Consider the following 19380-nt stretch of genomic DNA (forward strand, 5'->3'; position numbering starts at 1 on the left):
TGTTAGACCATTTGACCATTTAGGACGCAAAACAAATAGGTTGATTTAATGCAGCATTCAGTACCTTTGAATTTTGTGACAGCCTTTTGCTGATTTGACTGCAGTTTTAAAAGTTTATCTATCTATCTATATTTTTCTTTTATTTATTTTTAGGACTTGACATGAGAAGTTTTTAAGAAATGTAGCAGGCCTGGTGTTATGTGAAAGTGAGCGTTTTTGTATGGCATATTGTTTGTGTTTTTCAGTGGAAAAATTGACTTCTAGAATTCTAGTTTCTTTTATTTCTTATATCCAACTATGTTCTGGTTCACAGTGAAGGAAAGGATTGTTTGAGGAAAAAGAGAAGAAGAAGAAGAATGTCCTGGTTAGTTTTCTAACCTTGTTAGAAGCTGATACTGGTGTACTAGCAACATTTTAGTATGTTTAAAAATATATTGTGGTGTGGATCAACTATATAAATATTTTATTCCTATCTAGGTCCTGTTTCTATGGACAAAGTTCATTATTGTGAGAGATTCATTGAACTCATGATCGATCTTGAGGTAAACTGTTTTGTTTCAGCCTGTTTCTGGATGTGCTTTCTACCTCTTTTTATCATAAAGTTGTCATTTTAGACTTATTCCAGTCAACAAGTAGTTAAGTCACAGCTGTGCATAAGGTTGCTTAATAGTGGTTTTCCAGCTGTAAATAAGAGGTTGGAGCACTGCAGCTACACTGGGACTTGGTGGAGCATTTATCTGATTTATAAATGATTAGAGAAGTCTAAGATTCTAGGTTGCTCTATGAAGACTCCTAATGAGAGCAGTAATAATTTCAGCAATTGAAGAAAATGTGTGAAGCTTTAATCCATTAGGATTAATCTAGGAAGCTTCCTTTTTAAGTACAATGGGCTACATAAAGTATCTTTTCTGTTGCAGATTATAATCCCAGAAGGCATGTGTAGTTCTGAAATGCAATGTTTTTTTATTTGACTAGAATTCATTATTTACAAGGAACAGTTCTGGTGATCTGAGTTTGGTTCAGAATAATAGTAGGAGGCGAAGTGAGGTTCTCTGAAATCTATCTGCAGATACTGAGAAAATGGGACAGTTTAAAGCTTTGCAGTACCAGGATAAAACATAACATATTAATTGATACCTTCTCACATGAGTAACAACTTAAAGTAATTTCAGCTTGAAAAGACAGTCTGGAATAGGACAATTTACTGAATTTGCACATTTAAATTAGGGGTGGTTGTCCTATGGATGTAATACATTTTCGTAAGGGATTGATATATTTGGTGTTAAGCTTAAACCTTGTTTCTGGCCAAACCACTTAGAGGCAGTACATTTAATGTTGTAATTGTTAAAGGAAGGTTGGAATTCAGAAAGTTTATGAAGCTAAATGACAAAAACAAGCATATGAGAAATTAGCTGTAAATTCAAGTCTGTTTGCCACTGTGGCATGTATTGTTTTAATGGTTTGTTTTTTTTTTAAGCTATACTGAGGTATCTATTTCTATTAACGTTTGTACTCTAAAATAGAAACTTAATGTTTTGATAAGTCAGAAGGAACAGTTTCTTAGAAAGTTCTTTTGTTGATTGAGTTTGCTTATTTTGGTGGTGATTGTACATGACAATTAACATTCTACTGTAAAAATTTTTTATTATCTTTATCTTAGTTCTAAATGTCACGTTGATGTCTTTTGACTTTCTAAATTCATCTGTACGTTCCACTGGGAACAACTCATTTTTAAACAGCTTAAATTCATTTGTAAAGCAGCTTGAACAATTTTCATTGAAAATGTGGTCTCAGCTTTTGTAAGCTTGAAATTAGTAATAAAACTGAAAAAATATTAGAACTACTGTACATACCTTATGAATAATGGAGGATAGAGCACTGTAGATAGGAAAAAAAAGGGAGTTCTCAGTTCTGAGAAGCTCAAGCTTAATATAAAAACAAAAGAAGGCGACTGAAATGAGTGTTGAACATGCACATTTAAAACAGTATCGCAGCAGTTTGATGTTATCATGTGTGGCACACAAGGATTATGTAGACACTACTGGTGGAACACTTGCTTTATTTAATTTACTTTTATTGCTAACAGGGTGTAATATCACTCATGATGAGTTTATGCCTCACTGCCAGACTAGTAGAAGTTCATAGCACCCTTCCTGCGTAAAACCAGGTCTTAGCACACAAGTGCTGCCTTAGTATGAGGACCTCTATTAGGGTTTTAGATAAGTTAATAACTGCAGCAATCTATCATCGTCTGCCTTCATGTAATGGAGAGAAATTGAGAAACCAAGATTTCTTTAATTTTGAATAATTGTTTGTACTAATATGACATTATTTACCACAGGCTTTGCTTCCCACACGACGCTGGTTTAATACGGTGTTGGATGACTCCCATCTTGTTGTTCACTGTTATTTGTCAAGTCTTGCCAAAAGAGAGAAGGAGGGTCATCTCTTTTGCCAGGTGAAATAAGAAGTTTTTTTTTTTTTCATTCTGCAATTCTAAATATTGCAGTTGTTTTATTTCACATTTGGTAGTTAAGACAGATTTTTATGAATATTTCTGATGAGTGCAAACTACATGTTTATCAAAGTCTTTCAGGCAGTAGTCTTTTCTTGTCTATACCTATATGTGCCTGCTTTCATGTTTCTGACTTTTGTGCATTTTTGAAAAGTAGAACCTAGAAAGTGGTGCAGTTTGTAGGTTGCTTTATCCCAGGTGTAACAGAAGATGTTACCAATGCATTCTCTCCTTTATTTTAACCTCAGACAATTCTACAATGGTGCTGTTCATCACTAATCTCCTTCAGTTTACTTAGCCACAGACAGTTAGTTGTTTACAGCAGGATCTGAAGATTTCTTCTTTTCATCTGTGTTTTTTTTGCTGCTTACTTTCTCCTATCTCTAGTGTTTTTTCAGTCTCTCCTAGGGTCTTTGTTGTTGGAACAGAAAGCCTGAAGCTCACTGGTTTAATTTTCTTCTTTTAAGCTGTGTCCCGTCATTGAAAAGTGCGAAGAATTCTAGGGTGGGCATAAGAGAGGGATGGAGTGAGCAAGACTTTTGCCTCTTGATAGCAGAAAGCCATAAATTGGATTTGGCATCTCACTGAACCTCTTCCTAGGTCAATGCAATATACTTAATTTCTAGAATTGATGTATTAAAAAAAAAAAAGGTGATGATTGTTGGCTGTGCTGTAATTTCTGTGGCTGTATTTCAACAATATTTCGTGCATCAGCCAAATTTGGATGTTACTCCCTGATTCATTTCTTTAAGTACTTTGACAAACTACTGTTTGTGCATGGATTTGTTGTGTTAATTAGTGTTTACATTTGCAGTAGAGGTATTGTTAATTGACTTAATTATATGTGTGTTGTCTCAGCTTTTAGATATGCTTAAATTCTACACTGGCTTTGAAATCAATGATCAAACTGGAAATGCTTTGACAGAGAATGAGATGACAACAATTCACTATGACAGAATTACTTCTTTACAGGTAAAGTGCTTGCAGGAGGGAAGGGATGTGGTTTTGCTGTTAAAACTATTGTGTATACAAATTAGAGTATTTCCCAAAGCATACCATTTATTATTCATTTTCATTATCAGGAGTAGTTGTAACTTGACTCTTTATGTCATTTGGAAGGTTTTGATTTATGGATGTGACTGCAACAAAATAATGCACTCTAGTAAAACAACACCACTTTTGAGATTAAGGTGAACTGCTCGTGTAAGATTTAGAAGGGAATTTAATTCTGTTATGCAGTAGGTGGCACCATTTCATCAAGACCAGTACATGCATGGTGATAGTAGTCCTTTGTACATAAGAGATAAAAAAATGAAGGTTCTGATCATCTGTTGTATATAAAGGTAGTTATATAGTAAGTTAATAGTATAGTTAATAGTCAGGATTTTTCACATCAGATTTAACAAAAAAATCAAGGAAGCATGGTGAAAATAAACCTTTTCTGAGTTGACTAAAAACTACCTTAGTTGACTAAAAGTCTACATCTGTCTTTTTTGTTTTAATGATGGAACAAGTACTAATATGAGCTCTATCAGAAAAACAATACATCAGAAACGCAGGAATACTAAATAGGTGGTGCTAAGAAAAATGGAGGTTGTACCTATTTTTTATTTCTATCCTGGAGTTGTCTGCAGGGTACTAGAAATACAAAAACACTGTAGTTTGTGTAAATGCTTAGATTGTGGTTAAACTGTTTCATTAATGTGCTTAAGTTCCATTTCTTTGGGGTGGATCTTTTATAGAGAGCAGCATTTGCACACTTCCCGGAGTTATATGACTTTGCACTCTCAAATGTAGCTGCAGTAGATACTCGTGATGCACTGGTGAAGTTATTTGGACCACTCAGGTAAATAATCAGAATTACATTTAACATAAAATTGATACTCTTTGTTCTCAGTGTGTTTTAATTTAACAAAAATCTAGCCATTTTTCTCTGATTTCTCATGTCAGTGAAATTAGGGTGTATGGTTTTTTTTTTGTTTGTTTGTTTTGTGCCTTTGTATCTGTTGAAAATACAGAGACATTTAGTGTTTGGGCCCATTAGTACAGTAGAATGGTACAAACTAGTAGTGAATTACTGGAGTTCCAGCACTGGAAAAATTGTTTTATTTTGCTAATGAGCATGAAAAGCAGTAGACTTCTGGAAAATAGCTGCTTTTAAAAATTAGACTTTAATTATTGTAAGTTAATTACTGCTACAGTGATTTTTAAATTCTAGTACTTTATTGAAACTTCACATTTGAACTTCTTTAATTAAAAAAAAAAAAAACCCAAAAACTAACTGTAATCTCTCTCACAGACTTTAATGTAATTATTAATTAAAAATGGATTTTTTTTTTATTTTGTACTGTTGCAGCTCAAATGTACTCCACCAGGTGGCATCATACCTCTGCTTGCTGCCTTCCCTTCCAGAAGGAAACGATACCAGCTATGAGAAGGAGTTTCTGCTAGAGCTGCTGGTAAAACCATCATTCATGTAATTTAGCACCTACACTGTCCTAAAATAGCTGTTTAGGACCTTGGTAAACCATGTGGGAACCACAGCAGCATTATAACAATAATTTGGATAATAAGCTGGAGCTCAAAAAAAATACAAATTAAGTGTTTGAAAATCTTGAAATGTTGGAAAATCTTTCCTAAGAAACTAGTATATGTATTTTTGGCATAATAAGGAGAGTCTCAGCAACAGTTTTGAGCTCTTTGGGAAAAACTGTTGTTTATTTAATTACCTGTTTTGTTAGTTGTTGGGTTTTTTTTTCTTAAAAAAAAAAAAAAAAAGTTCAGTGTCTGTTTGGATCCTCACGCCTATTTGTAATTCCAGTTATTGCACAAGATGGTCTTTTTTTTTTTTTTTTTTTACTATTCAATTATAATGCTTATTTTAGGCATCTAATCTTTTTATATCTTTCATAAATTTTTTTGTGGTTCCTTCTTCAAAAATTGTTTGCATGATTTTATAAGATTTAGGTGGTAGTAATATGATGCTTATTGATACCATAAACAGATGTTTGTCCAGTTTACTCTATAGTAGTATTGGGTGGATTTTTTTTCTCCGAAAGGGGAAATGAAGATTAGCTATTACTGGATGACTAGTGTTTCAGTCAGCTACTGAAAATGTGTGCAGTGCAGAACAAAACAAACCAAACAAAAACAAACAAGCAAACATTTTTCATCAGTTGAGAAAACAGATGATACTTTGACTGATAGTTGGAATATATGCTTACTCATCTTTCAGTATCTTTATGTGGATTTAGTTGTGTTTTTCTGGAGGAAAAAAGAACAAAGAGGTTATTAAAACAGAGGACATGGCAAGTGACCACCAGCATTCTTCTGGATTAATGCATATGTTTTAAAGATAGCTTTATTTTCGTGTTTTGATTTACAGAAATTTCAAATGCATCCTTTAGGTTTCCCGTCATGAGAGACGAATATCTCAAATTCAGCAGCTCAATCAGATGCCTCTTTATCCCACAGAGAAGATTATTTGGGATGAAAATATTGTCCCAACTGAATATTATTCTGGAGAAGGTATGATTAGCAATTTATTGAAGGCTGAGAGGAGCAGTAAGTGCCCAAAAAGGGAGCCTGTGCTCGTTCTGTCTTCAGAGTTCATGCAATTATAAGGCGTTTTTTAATGAATAGAGTACTTAAATAAAAATCTGAAGGTTTGTGTTTATGCAAAGCCACTTCTTTACTTATAGTCTGTAACAGGTATGACGTTCTCAGCAGTACCAGTGCAGGAGTCACCTGGATATACATGCTGTGCGTGTGTATACTAATCACAGATCTTACACACACAAATATAAAAAATAAATATATGTAAGTGTATAAAAAAAAGTATATAAATGTACACTAGTCACTATGTATTACTGCTTTTGAAGGAAGAAAGGGAGTGGAACATCTCATTACACCTCTGTTACTGTGGTGTTTTGTAAATTTTAAATAATCCTTTATAGAATTTTTTATTAATGTGAAATGTAATGCAAAATATAGTTTTGGCAAGAAACAGATTGTTTGAAACATTGTGCTATCTGTGTGTTAGTAGAACTCTTGAGAGTTCTTGAGAACTCTTTCCCTTTTTAAACTCAATGTATTCTCCAGCATTATATTTCTTTTCTGTGTTCTTTAAGGCAGCTAAATTCTTCTGTCCGAAGGATGAAAATTGTTTTAATCTTGTGCAGGTTCATCTAGAGAGAACTTGAAAATTTAGGGGAGGAAAGGATGGAAATGTGTATTTGTTAGTAAAGTATATCTACAAAAAGAGAAATCCTTGGGAGCTCCTATAATAAGAACTCCAGCGGTTATAGCAGTTACATTATGTGTTTACGTACTTGTAATTAGGTGGAATCAAAATATTTTTTTTTTTTTTTTTTTTTTTTTAATTCATCAAATAACACTTTTCCTGCCCTTCCTTAGGCTGTCTTGCACTTCCCAAACTGAATCTACAGTTTCTGACTCTTCACGATTACTTGCTAAGGAACTTCAATCTCTTTCGCTTGGAGTCGACTTATGAGATCAGACAGGATATTGAAGATAGCGTCAGTAGGATGAAACCATGGTAATATTTGTTAAATGACCTGAACCAGTCAACTCAGCTTGAACTGTAAACAAAGAGCATTTGAGAATGATTTACTAATATTGTGTGTGTACTAAATGCCTAGTAATGTATTTTAAATTGTAAGATGCTGTGTTTTGTACTAATCTCTTACGCAAGGTGTTTCTGTTCTGTGGGATGATGTTGCAAGAATTAGTTGGTAAGTATACCTGTAGTCTTAACTTGAAAGACTTAATGCTAGATATTGGATGCTAACAAACAATGTTTGTGATATTATCAATTATGTGGTGGTTTTCTAAAAGTACTGAACATTGTCTGACTTTATGAAATACAGAAACACTACCTCTAGTTCTTCCATTATATAAAGTGTTTTATGGCCTATTCTTGAATCTGCCATATTTTGATCCTGTTTAGATTTCAAGGGTGTGGCATCTCTTATACTCAGTATTTGCTTTTTGTTACCTTTTTTTCTCTGTCTGCCTTCAGTTTTATTAATAACACTGGCATATGTTGCCCTCGTGTCTTGAAATACATTTTAAAAAAAATCAGTTCATGTTATACAGTTTGAAAAAAATATGGGATTACATGAGCATGTAAAATTAACTTTTTTTGAGTTGACTTTGAGGTGAATTTTTTCACGCTTTAAAAACCAAATCTGTTATTGGATAACAACTAACGAAACTGATTTCTTATATCTTGTTTGTTTGTTTTTCAGGCTGTCAGAATATGGAGGTGTGGTCTTTGGTGGATGGGCCAGGATGGCACAGCCCATTGTGTCTTTCACAGTGGTGGAGGTTGCAAAGCCCAATATTGGTGAAAACTGGCCCATGCGAGTACGAGCAGATGTCACAATTAATTTGAATGTTAGAGATAGCATCAAAGATGAATGGGAAGGTACTTGTCATGTTCTGTAAAATAAAGTGCTCAAAATAACTGCTCATCAAAATGTCCTTTGCCTTGATTTTATCTGTAAGAAAGATTTTGCCTGAGGTAGACTTGTCTATCTTAGTATGCTTCAAAAGTATGTTATTCAAGTTCCAATTCTAAGAAATTTAGCCTTTTCTGAATGCAGAATTAAGATTATTGAAATATTTACACTTACGCTGGGGGCAGAATATTTACCATTTTACTGTGATGTTATTCAGTTGGTAACTGTGAAATTGTACACCATAGAGGCAGAATGGAAAGATAATTTAGCATTTGAAATTAACATGCGTGCTAACCATGTCTTATTGTAGAAGTGGCCGAGAATGTGGAATCTCTCTACTAAAAACACAGTAAGCACTTATTCACTGTACAGATTGCAGAGCACTGTCACCATTTGCCTAGGTTGCTTGTGAAGTCTCCTCTATAGAGATCTTCAAAAGCTACCTGGACATGGTCCTGGGCAACCTGCTCTGGGTGGCCCTGCTTGATCAGGATAGTTGGATCAGGTAACTTTTGCAGAGGCCCCTTCCAACCTCAAGCACTCTGTGAAAGATGAAGATTTTTATTTCATTAAGTGAGTACATGTTAGTAATATTCAGTATATTTGAATGTGTTTAGGAAGTGCTGACTATACCAAGTAATGTTTTTTCAAGTAGTGTTTTTATCTGCAAGCAATGCTTTTTTCCTTGAGGAATTGAACTTTACTTGACTGTGTTGGCAAGTGGCATGCTAGCATGTACCTGTACTTGGATTATCAGTAAATGTCAGTTCCTCTTCTTTTGTACAGAAACATTGGTGAAATGTGCTGGAGCTACGCAATGTAGTACACATTGTGGTACAATGTGGTCAGGTCACATAGCACAAATGCTAAAGCTGGAGCATGTAATAAACAAACAGATACAAAATATTTTCTTACTAGTAATGTTAGGATTATTGTTGTCACATGGAGGATGGAAGCAGACTTTGCTATCCTGAAGGCAGTTAATGGCAGGTTTTAATAATTTCCGGGTTTTATCAGAGTAATCAGTGGCAACAAAGTGATCTTCAGCCTTAACGTAATCAGGCATCCAGCTTCTTACATATGTTGGCAGAGCACTTAAAGAATTTGTATGGAACTTGGGGCAAGTCCCCAGAATTTGCAGTGTTATAAAATAGCTATTCTGCAGTTTCATTCTCAACATTTTCCTATCTTTTGATATGTTATCTGAATCATAGAATGCCTTGGTGTGAAAGAGACTTTAAAAGTGATCCATTTCCAATCCCTGTGCTGTGTGTGGAGTTGCCACTTACTAGATAAGACTGCCCAGGACCCCATCCAACTTGGCTATGAATGCCTCCAGGGGTTGGCTCTCTCCAGCTTCGCTGGGTAACCCGCTCCTGTGCCGCACCACCCCCTGAGCAAAGAATTTCCTCCTAAATTCTAAAGTAAATCTCCCCTCTTTTAGTTTAAAACCATTCTGCCTTATTCTAACGCTACCGAACTGTGTAAACAGTCAGTATCTCTCCTGCTTAAGTTCTAGAGTGCCACAGTGACATCTTCCTGGAGCCTTCTGTTGTCTAAGCTGAATAAGCCCAGCTCCTTCAACCTTTCTTCATCTGGAGAGCAGCTCCACTCCTCTGATCATCTTTGTGGCCCTCATCTGGGCCTGTTCAACAGCTCCATGCCTCTGTTTTGCTGGGTGACCCAGACTTGAACACACTACTCCAGATGGGGCCTCACAAGGTCTAAGTAGAGGGGGGAAATCAGCTCCCTCACTTGCTGGCCACCCTTCTTTTGATGCAACCTGGGATTATGTTGGCCTTTTGGGCTTATACTTGCATATTGTTAGCTTACACACGCTTTTCATCCACCACTTTTCATCCCTCTCTGTAAGGCTGCTCTCAATGGGATCTTTTCCCAGCATGTTTGCATATGTGAGATTGCCATGAACCCAAGTGCAACACCTTTAACTTGGCCTTGATATCTTATTAAGTTCTTGTGGGCTCACTTTTCAAGTTTGTCCAGGTCCCATTGGATGGCATCCCTTCCATTTGGTCTGTTTCTTCATGGAAGCCTTCAGTGTAAACAGCGTTCTCTGATAGTAACCTATTATTTCTATACTTACTATCTTTGTGTTTTCCATTATAAGAATGATAGAAATTATAGTTACTAATTTATAATTATTTTGAAAACACAATCTTCTCATATGCTTTGATAAGGTTTATAGTAAGTCGCTAACGCTCCTTTACCATTCATCTCTTTATCTGTTAGGTCCATATTTGTCAGTAAAATTGTAATGTAATTTCTTAGCCTGCTATTGTGTCAAAATAATTTTATATACTTCTAAGCACTTTAAGATTAGGTTGTGTGTTTAAATTACTCTGATACATTTTTCTATTCAATTATTAATCCTGTTAATAGGGTTAGCACCAAGGAATTTTGTGTCTGCATATTCCAAAAAGCTAGTTTTTGCCTCCAGTGTAGTTTCATTTCTCCAGTGTTTTCCAGTTATACATGAAAAACAAAGATAAATATAGTAAAATAAGTATTTAATTGATGATAGTAAAACTCCGCTATTCAGTAACATATTCTGTCCTAAATATTGTTAGATGATAGAAATATTCCAGTAGCTAATATCTTTTCTATGGCTCTTTTTTACCAGTGTAAGTAGATATAGATAGATATAATATATATAATTTTTTAATGTTAGTGTAGTCTCTGGAAGTTTGAAAGCAGTAATGCTTTAAAGTAGGTAAATTTTTGAAATTACTGCTGATTTGACACTGAGGTGAAGAGTGGATAAATAATTGTCTTGATGACCTTATTCAAATACCTTCATATACTTTCTTCAAGTACCTGAAAGCTGATTGCAGTGAGAGCGAGGCTGGTCTATTCTCCCTAGTGACAGGATAAGGGGAAATGGCCTCAAGTTGCGCCGGGGAGGTTTAGGTTGGATATCAGGAAAAGCTTTTATACGGAAAGGTTGTTAAGCATTGGAATTGGCTCCCTAGGGAGGTGGTTCTGTCACCATCCCTGAATGTGTTTAAAAACTGTCTGGATGTGGTGCTCAGGGACATGATTTAATGGTGAGTTGTTAGAGTTAGGGTAGTATAGTTAGGTTAAGGTTGGACTGGATGACCTTGAAGGTCTTTTCCAACCTGAGCAATTCCATGATTCTGTTAAACTTAAGAGGGATAACAGTATTCAGTGAACAACAAGAGAAGTATCTGCCTCAGAAGATGATGATCCATTTAGGTCTGGAAGGATTTTTTTCTCAACTCTGTTTGAGGTTTCTGTTAATGATATAGAGGAGTACTGTGTATATTCATTAAATTTTGGAAGCTTCTCAAAAATGTGTGAATAGGGTAGATAGACTGGAAGAAAGGACTGATGTTCAAAATGATAATGAATTGGAGAGCTGACCTTTTAAAAGCAGAGTGTAATTTAAGAGAGGTGAGTAGAAAATACTAAACTTAAGCAAGAAAATTTGCTGCATTTTGAAAATAATTTATTAGGCAGTAGCTGTGCATGAGGAAAAGAGTTTGAGTTCAATATGCTACTACTGAGGGAAAAACACTTTATCAGGTCATACTGGTATTTGTAAACTGTAATATATATCAAATAACATGAGTAAGTGGCCTTCTACCCTACTAAATAACTGACTTTGGAATTTTGTGCCTAGTTCAAGGTACTACACTTAGATTTTTAGAAAACAATTGGGAAGAAGACAATGAGAATAGATTAATTTACCTTTCAAATACAATTAAATATATCCAGGTTGTGTAACTTAAGATTATTGGAAGTGCAATAGTTTTGATATGCAGAAGCTTGTTGTTATATAAAAAAAAAGTTTCTTCTCTTTGTACATGAGATTGTAGCGGATTCTAGTGTGTAAGAGTAGTGGAAAAGAAAAAAAACATTTCCTATGGTTTTGTATCTTCAGAGTTAAAGGCATATTTTGAAATTGAATACATTATGGTCTAAGTAAGCATGTTTTTTAAATTTAAAAGTCAGACATTTTATTGTGTATGTTTTTAAAGAATGGGAGTTGAAAATGGCATTTTATCAATTTACCGAATGTTCCTTTTTGGAATCAGGTCTACGGAAACATGATGTCTGTTTTTTGGTGACGGTACGTCCCACACAACCTTATGGCACTAAGTTTGACCGAAGACGACCTTTTGTTGAGCAAACTGGCCTGGTATATGTTAGAGGCTGTGAAATCCAGGGCATGTTGGATGAGAAGGGACGTGTTATTGAAGAGGGTATGATACACCAATCTTCTTTGAAATATGGTTTTTCGTTTTTTTGTTTTGTTTTGATTGATTGGCTTTTGCTAACAGCTTAAATTCACTTGCTTCTCTTTTGAGTGGTACTCAATGAGTTTTATTTAATTGAAAAACAGACAAACTAAGTTGATGAGCAGTCCTTGAGAGGTTATTTGTTTACCTCTTATACAAGTTGATATAATGAAATGGTATTTAGCACACTTTATTTTTAGGATTTAGGGTATATTCTGAAACTCTCGTAGAAATGCAATGAAAAACATGAAACAGTACCATCCATACAGTAATTTCATTATATGAATGTGTCTAAAATCTGCTTTAAGAAAGATAATGGATGACTTATTTGAGTACTAATCTGCTTTTGTGCTATATTAAATTCTTTTACTGCTTCATTATGAGCAGGACCTGAACCCAAACCAAGACTTAAAGGCGACTGCAGAACATACAGAGTATTTCTGGACCCAAACCAGTATCAACAAGACATGACCAATACGATCCAAAATGGAGCAGAAGATGTATACGAGACTTTTAATATAATAATGAGAAGAAAACCAAAAGAAAACAATTTCAAGGTAAGGTACCACTCATCAACACTTAAGCCATACAGGTGAACTGTTATCCTAAAGATTACTGAAACTTATTCATTTTAGTTGCATGTGGTGGGCTTTTCAAGCGGAGTTAGATCGGTTCAGCAAGTGGTAATTTCCTGCTTACAGCTAAGTAATAGAGTAACTGGAAATCAGAAACTAACTTAAGTAATAAGAAAATGAAACATTAGTTTATAATTTTAGTCTTTCACCAGGTGGCCTACAGTGTAGTTATATTTGGCTTTTAGAGGCAGGGGATTATGTGGAATATAAGCCTTGCTTATTTTCCTATTCTATAGACATGCAGAACTTCTAATACAGACAGGATGGTCTGAGAATCCTAGAGAGGAATACAGAGTAGAAATATTTGTAGCTATTGATGTGATCTGATAACTTAATGTATAAATAGAACTGCAGGATCATATCAGACACTATTTTCTTTCAAGATACTTGGATTATGCTTTTGTTGTTCTCCTTGTCTGAATGTTCTAGAATGAAAACTTTACTGGTAATTATGGTACTCTTTAAGCTCTTCACTAAGAGAACAGTTTAGGATTTTTGTAGTTTGACACGGGTGTTTGTATTTTCTTTTTTTTTTTTTTTTTAATATATGCGATGTACAGATATAGACCGTAATTAACCAAATACCCATAAGTGGATGACTGATAGATATTAGTATCTTAGAATAACTTGATTAGTCTTTAGTGTGTTATATTTACTTAGTTAAAAAGTCATTCTTCAATCTTCTTTTTCCCTGTTTTTTCTAATTTTCAGGCTGTTCTGGAAACTATTAGAAATCTAATGAACACAGATTGTGTGGTTCCTGACTGGCTACATGACATCATTCTTGGATATGGAGACCCAAGTAGTGCACACTATTCAAAAATGCCAAATCAGATTGCATCTCTAGATTTTAATGACACCTTCCTGTCTATTGATCACTTAAAAGCTAGCTTTCCTGGGTACAATATTAAAGTGACTGTTGACAATCCGGAACTACAAGTACCTCCCTTCAGGTGATCTCAAGATTTCAAATACTCGTGGTCTGTTATTCTTGCTGCAGTGCATTGTCAGATGGAGTAGAGTTCATTGGTTGAAGGGAGGTGCTCTTTCTTTTAGGAAAATATATTCATATGTTAATATCGAGACTTACTTGTATAGCAGTATACATATAGTTAGTATATACTATGATATATATGGTACAGCATTGCTTGTGAATTACACTATTGCATTTATGGGGAAAGGAACAGTGTAAAATAGAATAAAGGCATGTAGTATTCACTCCTCTATTGGTATCCGGTCTCTCCAAGTTCAATCTAGTAGTTTTTAAGTTAAATTGTTTTTAGGTCACATTAAAGCAAAAAACGGTACAGCAGTTTCATAATCCATTAAAGTTTGAGCTTGTGGAAATACTGTTCAGTAAAAACAAATAATCAGGTTTGATGTGCTAGTATGCTTGCTTTATTTTAGGAATTATTTCTGAAAGAAGATGCCTACCTTTCTGAACACTAAATGAGATTTACATATTTTGTTTCAGTGATGTCGTTGTCCAGCCCAAAACATTAGTGATTAATTTTTAGTTTTGAAAGTGATGTTCTTCATTGTTGGCTTCTTTATACTTGTGCAACTGAATTTCTCAGTATATGTAGCTTTTTCAGCTTTTTTTCAAACATTGCATGTAGAGTACATGTGGAGCAGGCAATAACAGTATGTCATTTCTATGACAGTAGTTTGAAGAAGTTGCATATACATACCACATGCAATTTCCTGTGGTGAACTATTGTTAACTTTCACATTTTTTTTTCTATATGAAGAGGTATTGCTGTATTTGTCTTATAAAGAGACTAAAACATTATTGATGCTATAAATGTCTCCATTGTTGTATCATGATGATTGGATTGTTATTGGAATTCCTCCTCCGTAATTTGTTGCTGAATTAAAGTATAGATGCTTGACAACATTTACTATAAAAGTAAAGCTGAAGTGGGAGGATGAAAGTCCTTGCATTGAAACTGTCTAGAACATTGACACATTTTGTTAAGGTGTCCATCAGTTCTAGAACAAAATCAGGTTATTACAGCTGACCAGACAGTGCCAGTGGCTTTCTGTTCTATCTTGACTCCTGTCCCTTCCAGTTTCGTTTTTGAACTCTTTGCTATCAGCATTCTTTCGCTTGTCTTAAAGCACTGCTCCTGTGTTTTCAAGCTATGTAGAGTACACTTTTGATGTACTTTTGATGTACTTGTCAAATATACTCTCCTAGTCTGCTTAAGAGTCCTTTCTCTTGTCCTCATCTATACTTTGTCTGAATGTATATTATGATTGTTTAGCTCAACAGTGACAAAAGAAATCTTTCTGTATGAACTTGTAAGACAGTCTGGTGCATGTTTTGAAGCTTAGATTTGAATTATATGTTACAGGATAACTTTCCCAATAACAGGAGGTAAAGGAAAGAAAAGAAAAGAGGATGGGAATGAAGAAAAAACTGAAGAAGTGAAAACATTGATTGTAGAGCCTCACATCATTCCAAACAGGGGACCATATCCATATAATCAACCAAAACGGTAATAGATGTATGTGAATTTGGTTAAAAGTGCTAACAGTTCATTTTCATAACTAAACATACTTTTTTTTTTTAAATGTAATTGTGATTTCATTACCAAAAGAGTTGAATATAGGAGTATTTCATTGGTGTTTTTATCATCTCTATTTAAAAAAAAAAAAAAAAAAAGTATTATGAGAAATACTGGCATGCACTTAAAGCATGCAGAGTAGAGACAGCCTTAGTAAAACTCTTCTTGCTTGTGGTACTCCTGGAAGTGAATCTTTGACAGGCCTGTGTCAGATTCCTTACTGAAGGGAGAAAAAAGTAGTTCAGTTTTCTCTATATCCAGGTAATCTAATAACGTCATTTAACTTGGTATTTCAACACGTCACTGTATTATTCAAGAATTAAAAAGGAGAAATATAGCTAAATAATCTTACAGTACTCTCAGTAGATAGTAACTAAAGACTTTGGTTAGCTGGGTGATTTTGTAGTGATTTGGCCAATATAATTTAGTGTCTTGTTTAGAGGCATGAAGTTCTGGAGAAATGTGTAGCCAATTAAGTTAAAGCAAATTTGTTTTTAAAGTATTACTGAAACTGTTGGCAAAATCTGTGGTTTTTTTTGATCTTTTATCTTGCTTTGTTACAGCAATACTATTCAATTTACCCATACCCAGATTGAAGCTATACGTGCAGGAATGCAACCTGGACTAACTATGGTAAGAATATTTTAAACTGCTCTTGTTTGTTTGATTCTAGTTTCTAGGTGCATTCAATGAAACACCCATAATGCCTTTTTCTGTAGCCTTTGTGAGAGTTCTTACTTATTAATAGCTTAGAACAAGAGAAAATAATATATAAATATTTCATATTTGATCTCTGTATTTGGCTGAATCCGCTCTTAATGACTGAAGACTTTACTCAACAACTGTTGTTTTTTTTTTTTTTTTCATTGGTTGGATTGATAATTTTAGACTTCTAGCTTTTGTCATGTCTGCCATTTTTAAACCACTTTAAATTACTTAGATCAAAATAAAACTGATACAGCTTCGTTAAAAGAAATGAAAGTTATTGAGTTATCCCTATGGAGGTTTTTTTTTCTACTGTCCTGTGAAATTTAATGTACTATCCCTTATATCCTGCTGACTTATATCTATAAGGAGCTGTTTAAAAAAAAAAAATAAATAAATAAAATAAATCAGTGTTGCAGATTTGTTGGGAAAGTAATTTTTGATCAGTGAAATTCTGCAGCAGTCTCCAAGGCTTACTTACAAGTGCCTGTATTCCAGTGAAGTACAGATTATCCTGGCAGTGATTTCTCAGTGGAGCACTCATGTGACTTCTCTGCTCAGTGCCGTTAATCTCTTCTTGGACTACATTGGCATTAATGCTAGTTCTTAGGGGTTTGTTTGTTTGTTTTGTAGTAGTAGTAGTAGTATTCATTTGTATATATTTTTCCTCCTCCATATTCTCATGTTTTTACCACTCTCTAGACACTGCATAGCTAGCACAAAAAATGCAGCTCAAAGGAAAAACCAAATTTCAGTAGAATTGTTGTATGCCTTTTGTCATTGCCTGACTAGTTGTGCTGAAACTAGTGTTGTCTTGAACTGTACATAAAAGTTCCTAAGTTCACAGTGTTTTTGAGTGTGGTATGTTCTCTATTACAGCACAGCAGAACTATCTGTTTCCTGATAGGGTACTGATTTTAGGTTTATTCATAAATAAATAAAATGTCTCTTTTTTGAATGCTGTAAAAATGCCACAGTGATAAATTTTAAATTTGATTTTTTAACAATGTTACAGGGTGGGGTGTTTTTTTTTTTTTTGAGTATTTAAGAATACGCAAGAATGAATAGGAGTGTTTTAATAGTTGTATTTCATTATTGTACTGTCAACAGAAAGAAGACAGAAGTTACAGTCTTTACTACCATTATTGACTATTTAATTAACACAAAATACCAGGACCAAGGGGAAGATTATATTTCCATCACCTAGTGTCTTTTTTGATTGTATTTTAAATAGCATTGCATACTGTTTATTATTCTCACTTAGTATTAGTTGACTATAAATGACTTTCTAATGCAACTGTATAATGCATCATAATCTATCATGTGTCATGTTTGAGGGGGTTTTGAAATGATAATGTACTACACCTAATAGTCTATCACCTAGCATAAATCTTTGAGAAGATGGTTTTTAGAGAATTCTAAGTTTACAGCTAAAAACTCCTTTGTTAATTTCTTTGAAAAGGAGCCACAGGGCGGAGTCTGGTGGTCTAAAGGGAAAAACAATGACAAAGCCATTTTTGTTTTTATGAGTGTTTTGGTTTTTCTTTTTTTGTTTAAAACATCTGTGATATTTTGTGAAGAGTAGAAGCAGGCAACAGTTAAACAGTATAAACCTGTGCTTTATTTTTTCTTTCTGTCACTTGTTTCTGTCAAATATGATTGAGAAATACAATCCTACTTGTTTTGAAGTCTAACAATTAATGAGATGCTCTGTCTGAATAAAACAAGCATGATTTTTTTTTTTGCAGTTTATGTTTTATGTTTTATTTTATGTGTAGATGTGTGACATCTGCTATTCTTTCTTCTACTGAAAAAAAAACTTTGAAGTAGTTTATAATACCTAAAATGTCTTATGTATAAAATTTCTTAAAGTTGATAGTCTAATTGAGCCTATGAAAACATTAATTATTGGTATTGTATCATTAGTTATAAATTTTTCTGAGTAAGTGAAAAGAGTGAAGTTTGTTTTCTATTCTTTCCCTTACCTTATTTTTTAGTTATGTTTTCTGTTGTTTCCTGTATATGTAGCCTGTCTTGAGGCCGAATTGTTTTTTGTTTTTTTTCTTTTAGGAGGTCTTGTGAGCTTGCTTTGTTCTTCCTGGCAGGCTAAATTTCTGTCCTGTGGAATACGGTGTTAAATTGAGTGGGTTTTTTTTGTATTTCACTACTTTATTTTTTTTGTTTTGTTTTTAGGTAGTAGGTCCACCTGGTACAGGGAAAACTGACGTTGCAGTCCAGATAATATCCAATCTCTATCATAATTTCCCAGAACAACGAACTCTTATAGTTACCCACTCTAATCAGGTAAGGTGATAGTAATGCATGAAATTTTCCCGTGGTTAAAATCAAGAAGAGCAGCGTATGTTGAGATCAGTAGGTTTGAAGCCTCAGTTGTCTCTTAGAAGTGTAAACTTATGATGACTTGTGAGCAGTTTTGTGAATTCTAAAATGGTAGATGAAATTTTTGAATTTCAGGTAACTCAAAGATATTTAGCAGAGATTTTCAGGGTATTTAACTGTTTAAGAGATTTGAAATCAGGAAGTGTTTTTCAAGGGGAAAAGTTTGTGCAGAGTTTTACAGTCACAAACATATGCATGCTAGAATTGACTTCAGATAACGAGTTGTATTTTAGTACCATACTTTAATGTGTTTGCATGATTTCCAGTTGAAATAAACATGAGCAGGCTCCACTTGTACTTCATTCTTAGTTTCATACTTTGATAACCCTGTACTTAAAACTTTGTACGGTTAATACTAAGCTTTAGAGAGCTGAAGAGTTTAAGGCAGCAGTCATAGCTCACCCTGAAGTTTAGCAAAATTCATTTATCTCTATGGAATAGTCATGGTTCCTGCCAATCAGTACCAGATTGCACTCTAATTCTAATTTACAGTAAAAATTAAATGACAAAATTAGTTCAAAGTAATCTAAAAACAAACAAAAAAAAAAAACCAAAAAAACAAACAAACAAAAAAAACCACAACCCAACCCTATGTTTGCAAAATGTAATTCTTTAAGAAAATATTGTAAACTGATAGCTTTATCAACTAGTGTTTTTTTTTTTTTTAAACTAAGTGATTTAATCAGAATAATAAATGAAAATCTGTGAAGCATATGAAGAGGAGTTTCAGTAGATTGATGTCTCTTGCCAGTGTCAAGATTAACACAATCAAACTTAAGCATAAACTTCATG

The 19380-nt window shown here is 34.1% G+C and overlaps 1 protein-coding gene across 1 annotated transcript in view; it reads left to right on the forward strand.

Moving 5' to 3' along the window:
- The window catches only part of AQR (aquarius intron-binding spliceosomal factor), a gene marked incomplete at both ends in the record, with an annotated part of 58495 nt that overhangs the window by 9047 nt on the left and 30068 nt on the right, over positions 1-19380 (forward strand). Inside the window, 14 exon segments of the mRNA XM_079537889.1 lie at positions 478-542; positions 2342-2458; positions 3374-3487; positions 4258-4361; positions 4872-4974; positions 5923-6043; positions 6932-7073; positions 7786-7964; positions 12075-12242; positions 12666-12835; positions 13625-13866; positions 15271-15414; positions 16047-16116; positions 18382-18492. Coding sequence (XP_079394015.1) covers positions 478-542; positions 2342-2458; positions 3374-3487; positions 4258-4361; positions 4872-4974; positions 5923-6043; positions 6932-7073; positions 7786-7964; positions 12075-12242; positions 12666-12835; positions 13625-13866; positions 15271-15414; positions 16047-16116; positions 18382-18492 — 1850 coding nt within the window.

The sequence above is a fragment of the Tetrao urogallus genome (genome assembly GCF_951394365.1).
Source record: "Tetrao urogallus genome assembly, chromosome: 6".
In the NCBI taxonomy this organism is placed as follows: Eukaryota; Metazoa; Chordata; class Aves; order Galliformes; family Phasianidae; genus Tetrao; species Tetrao urogallus.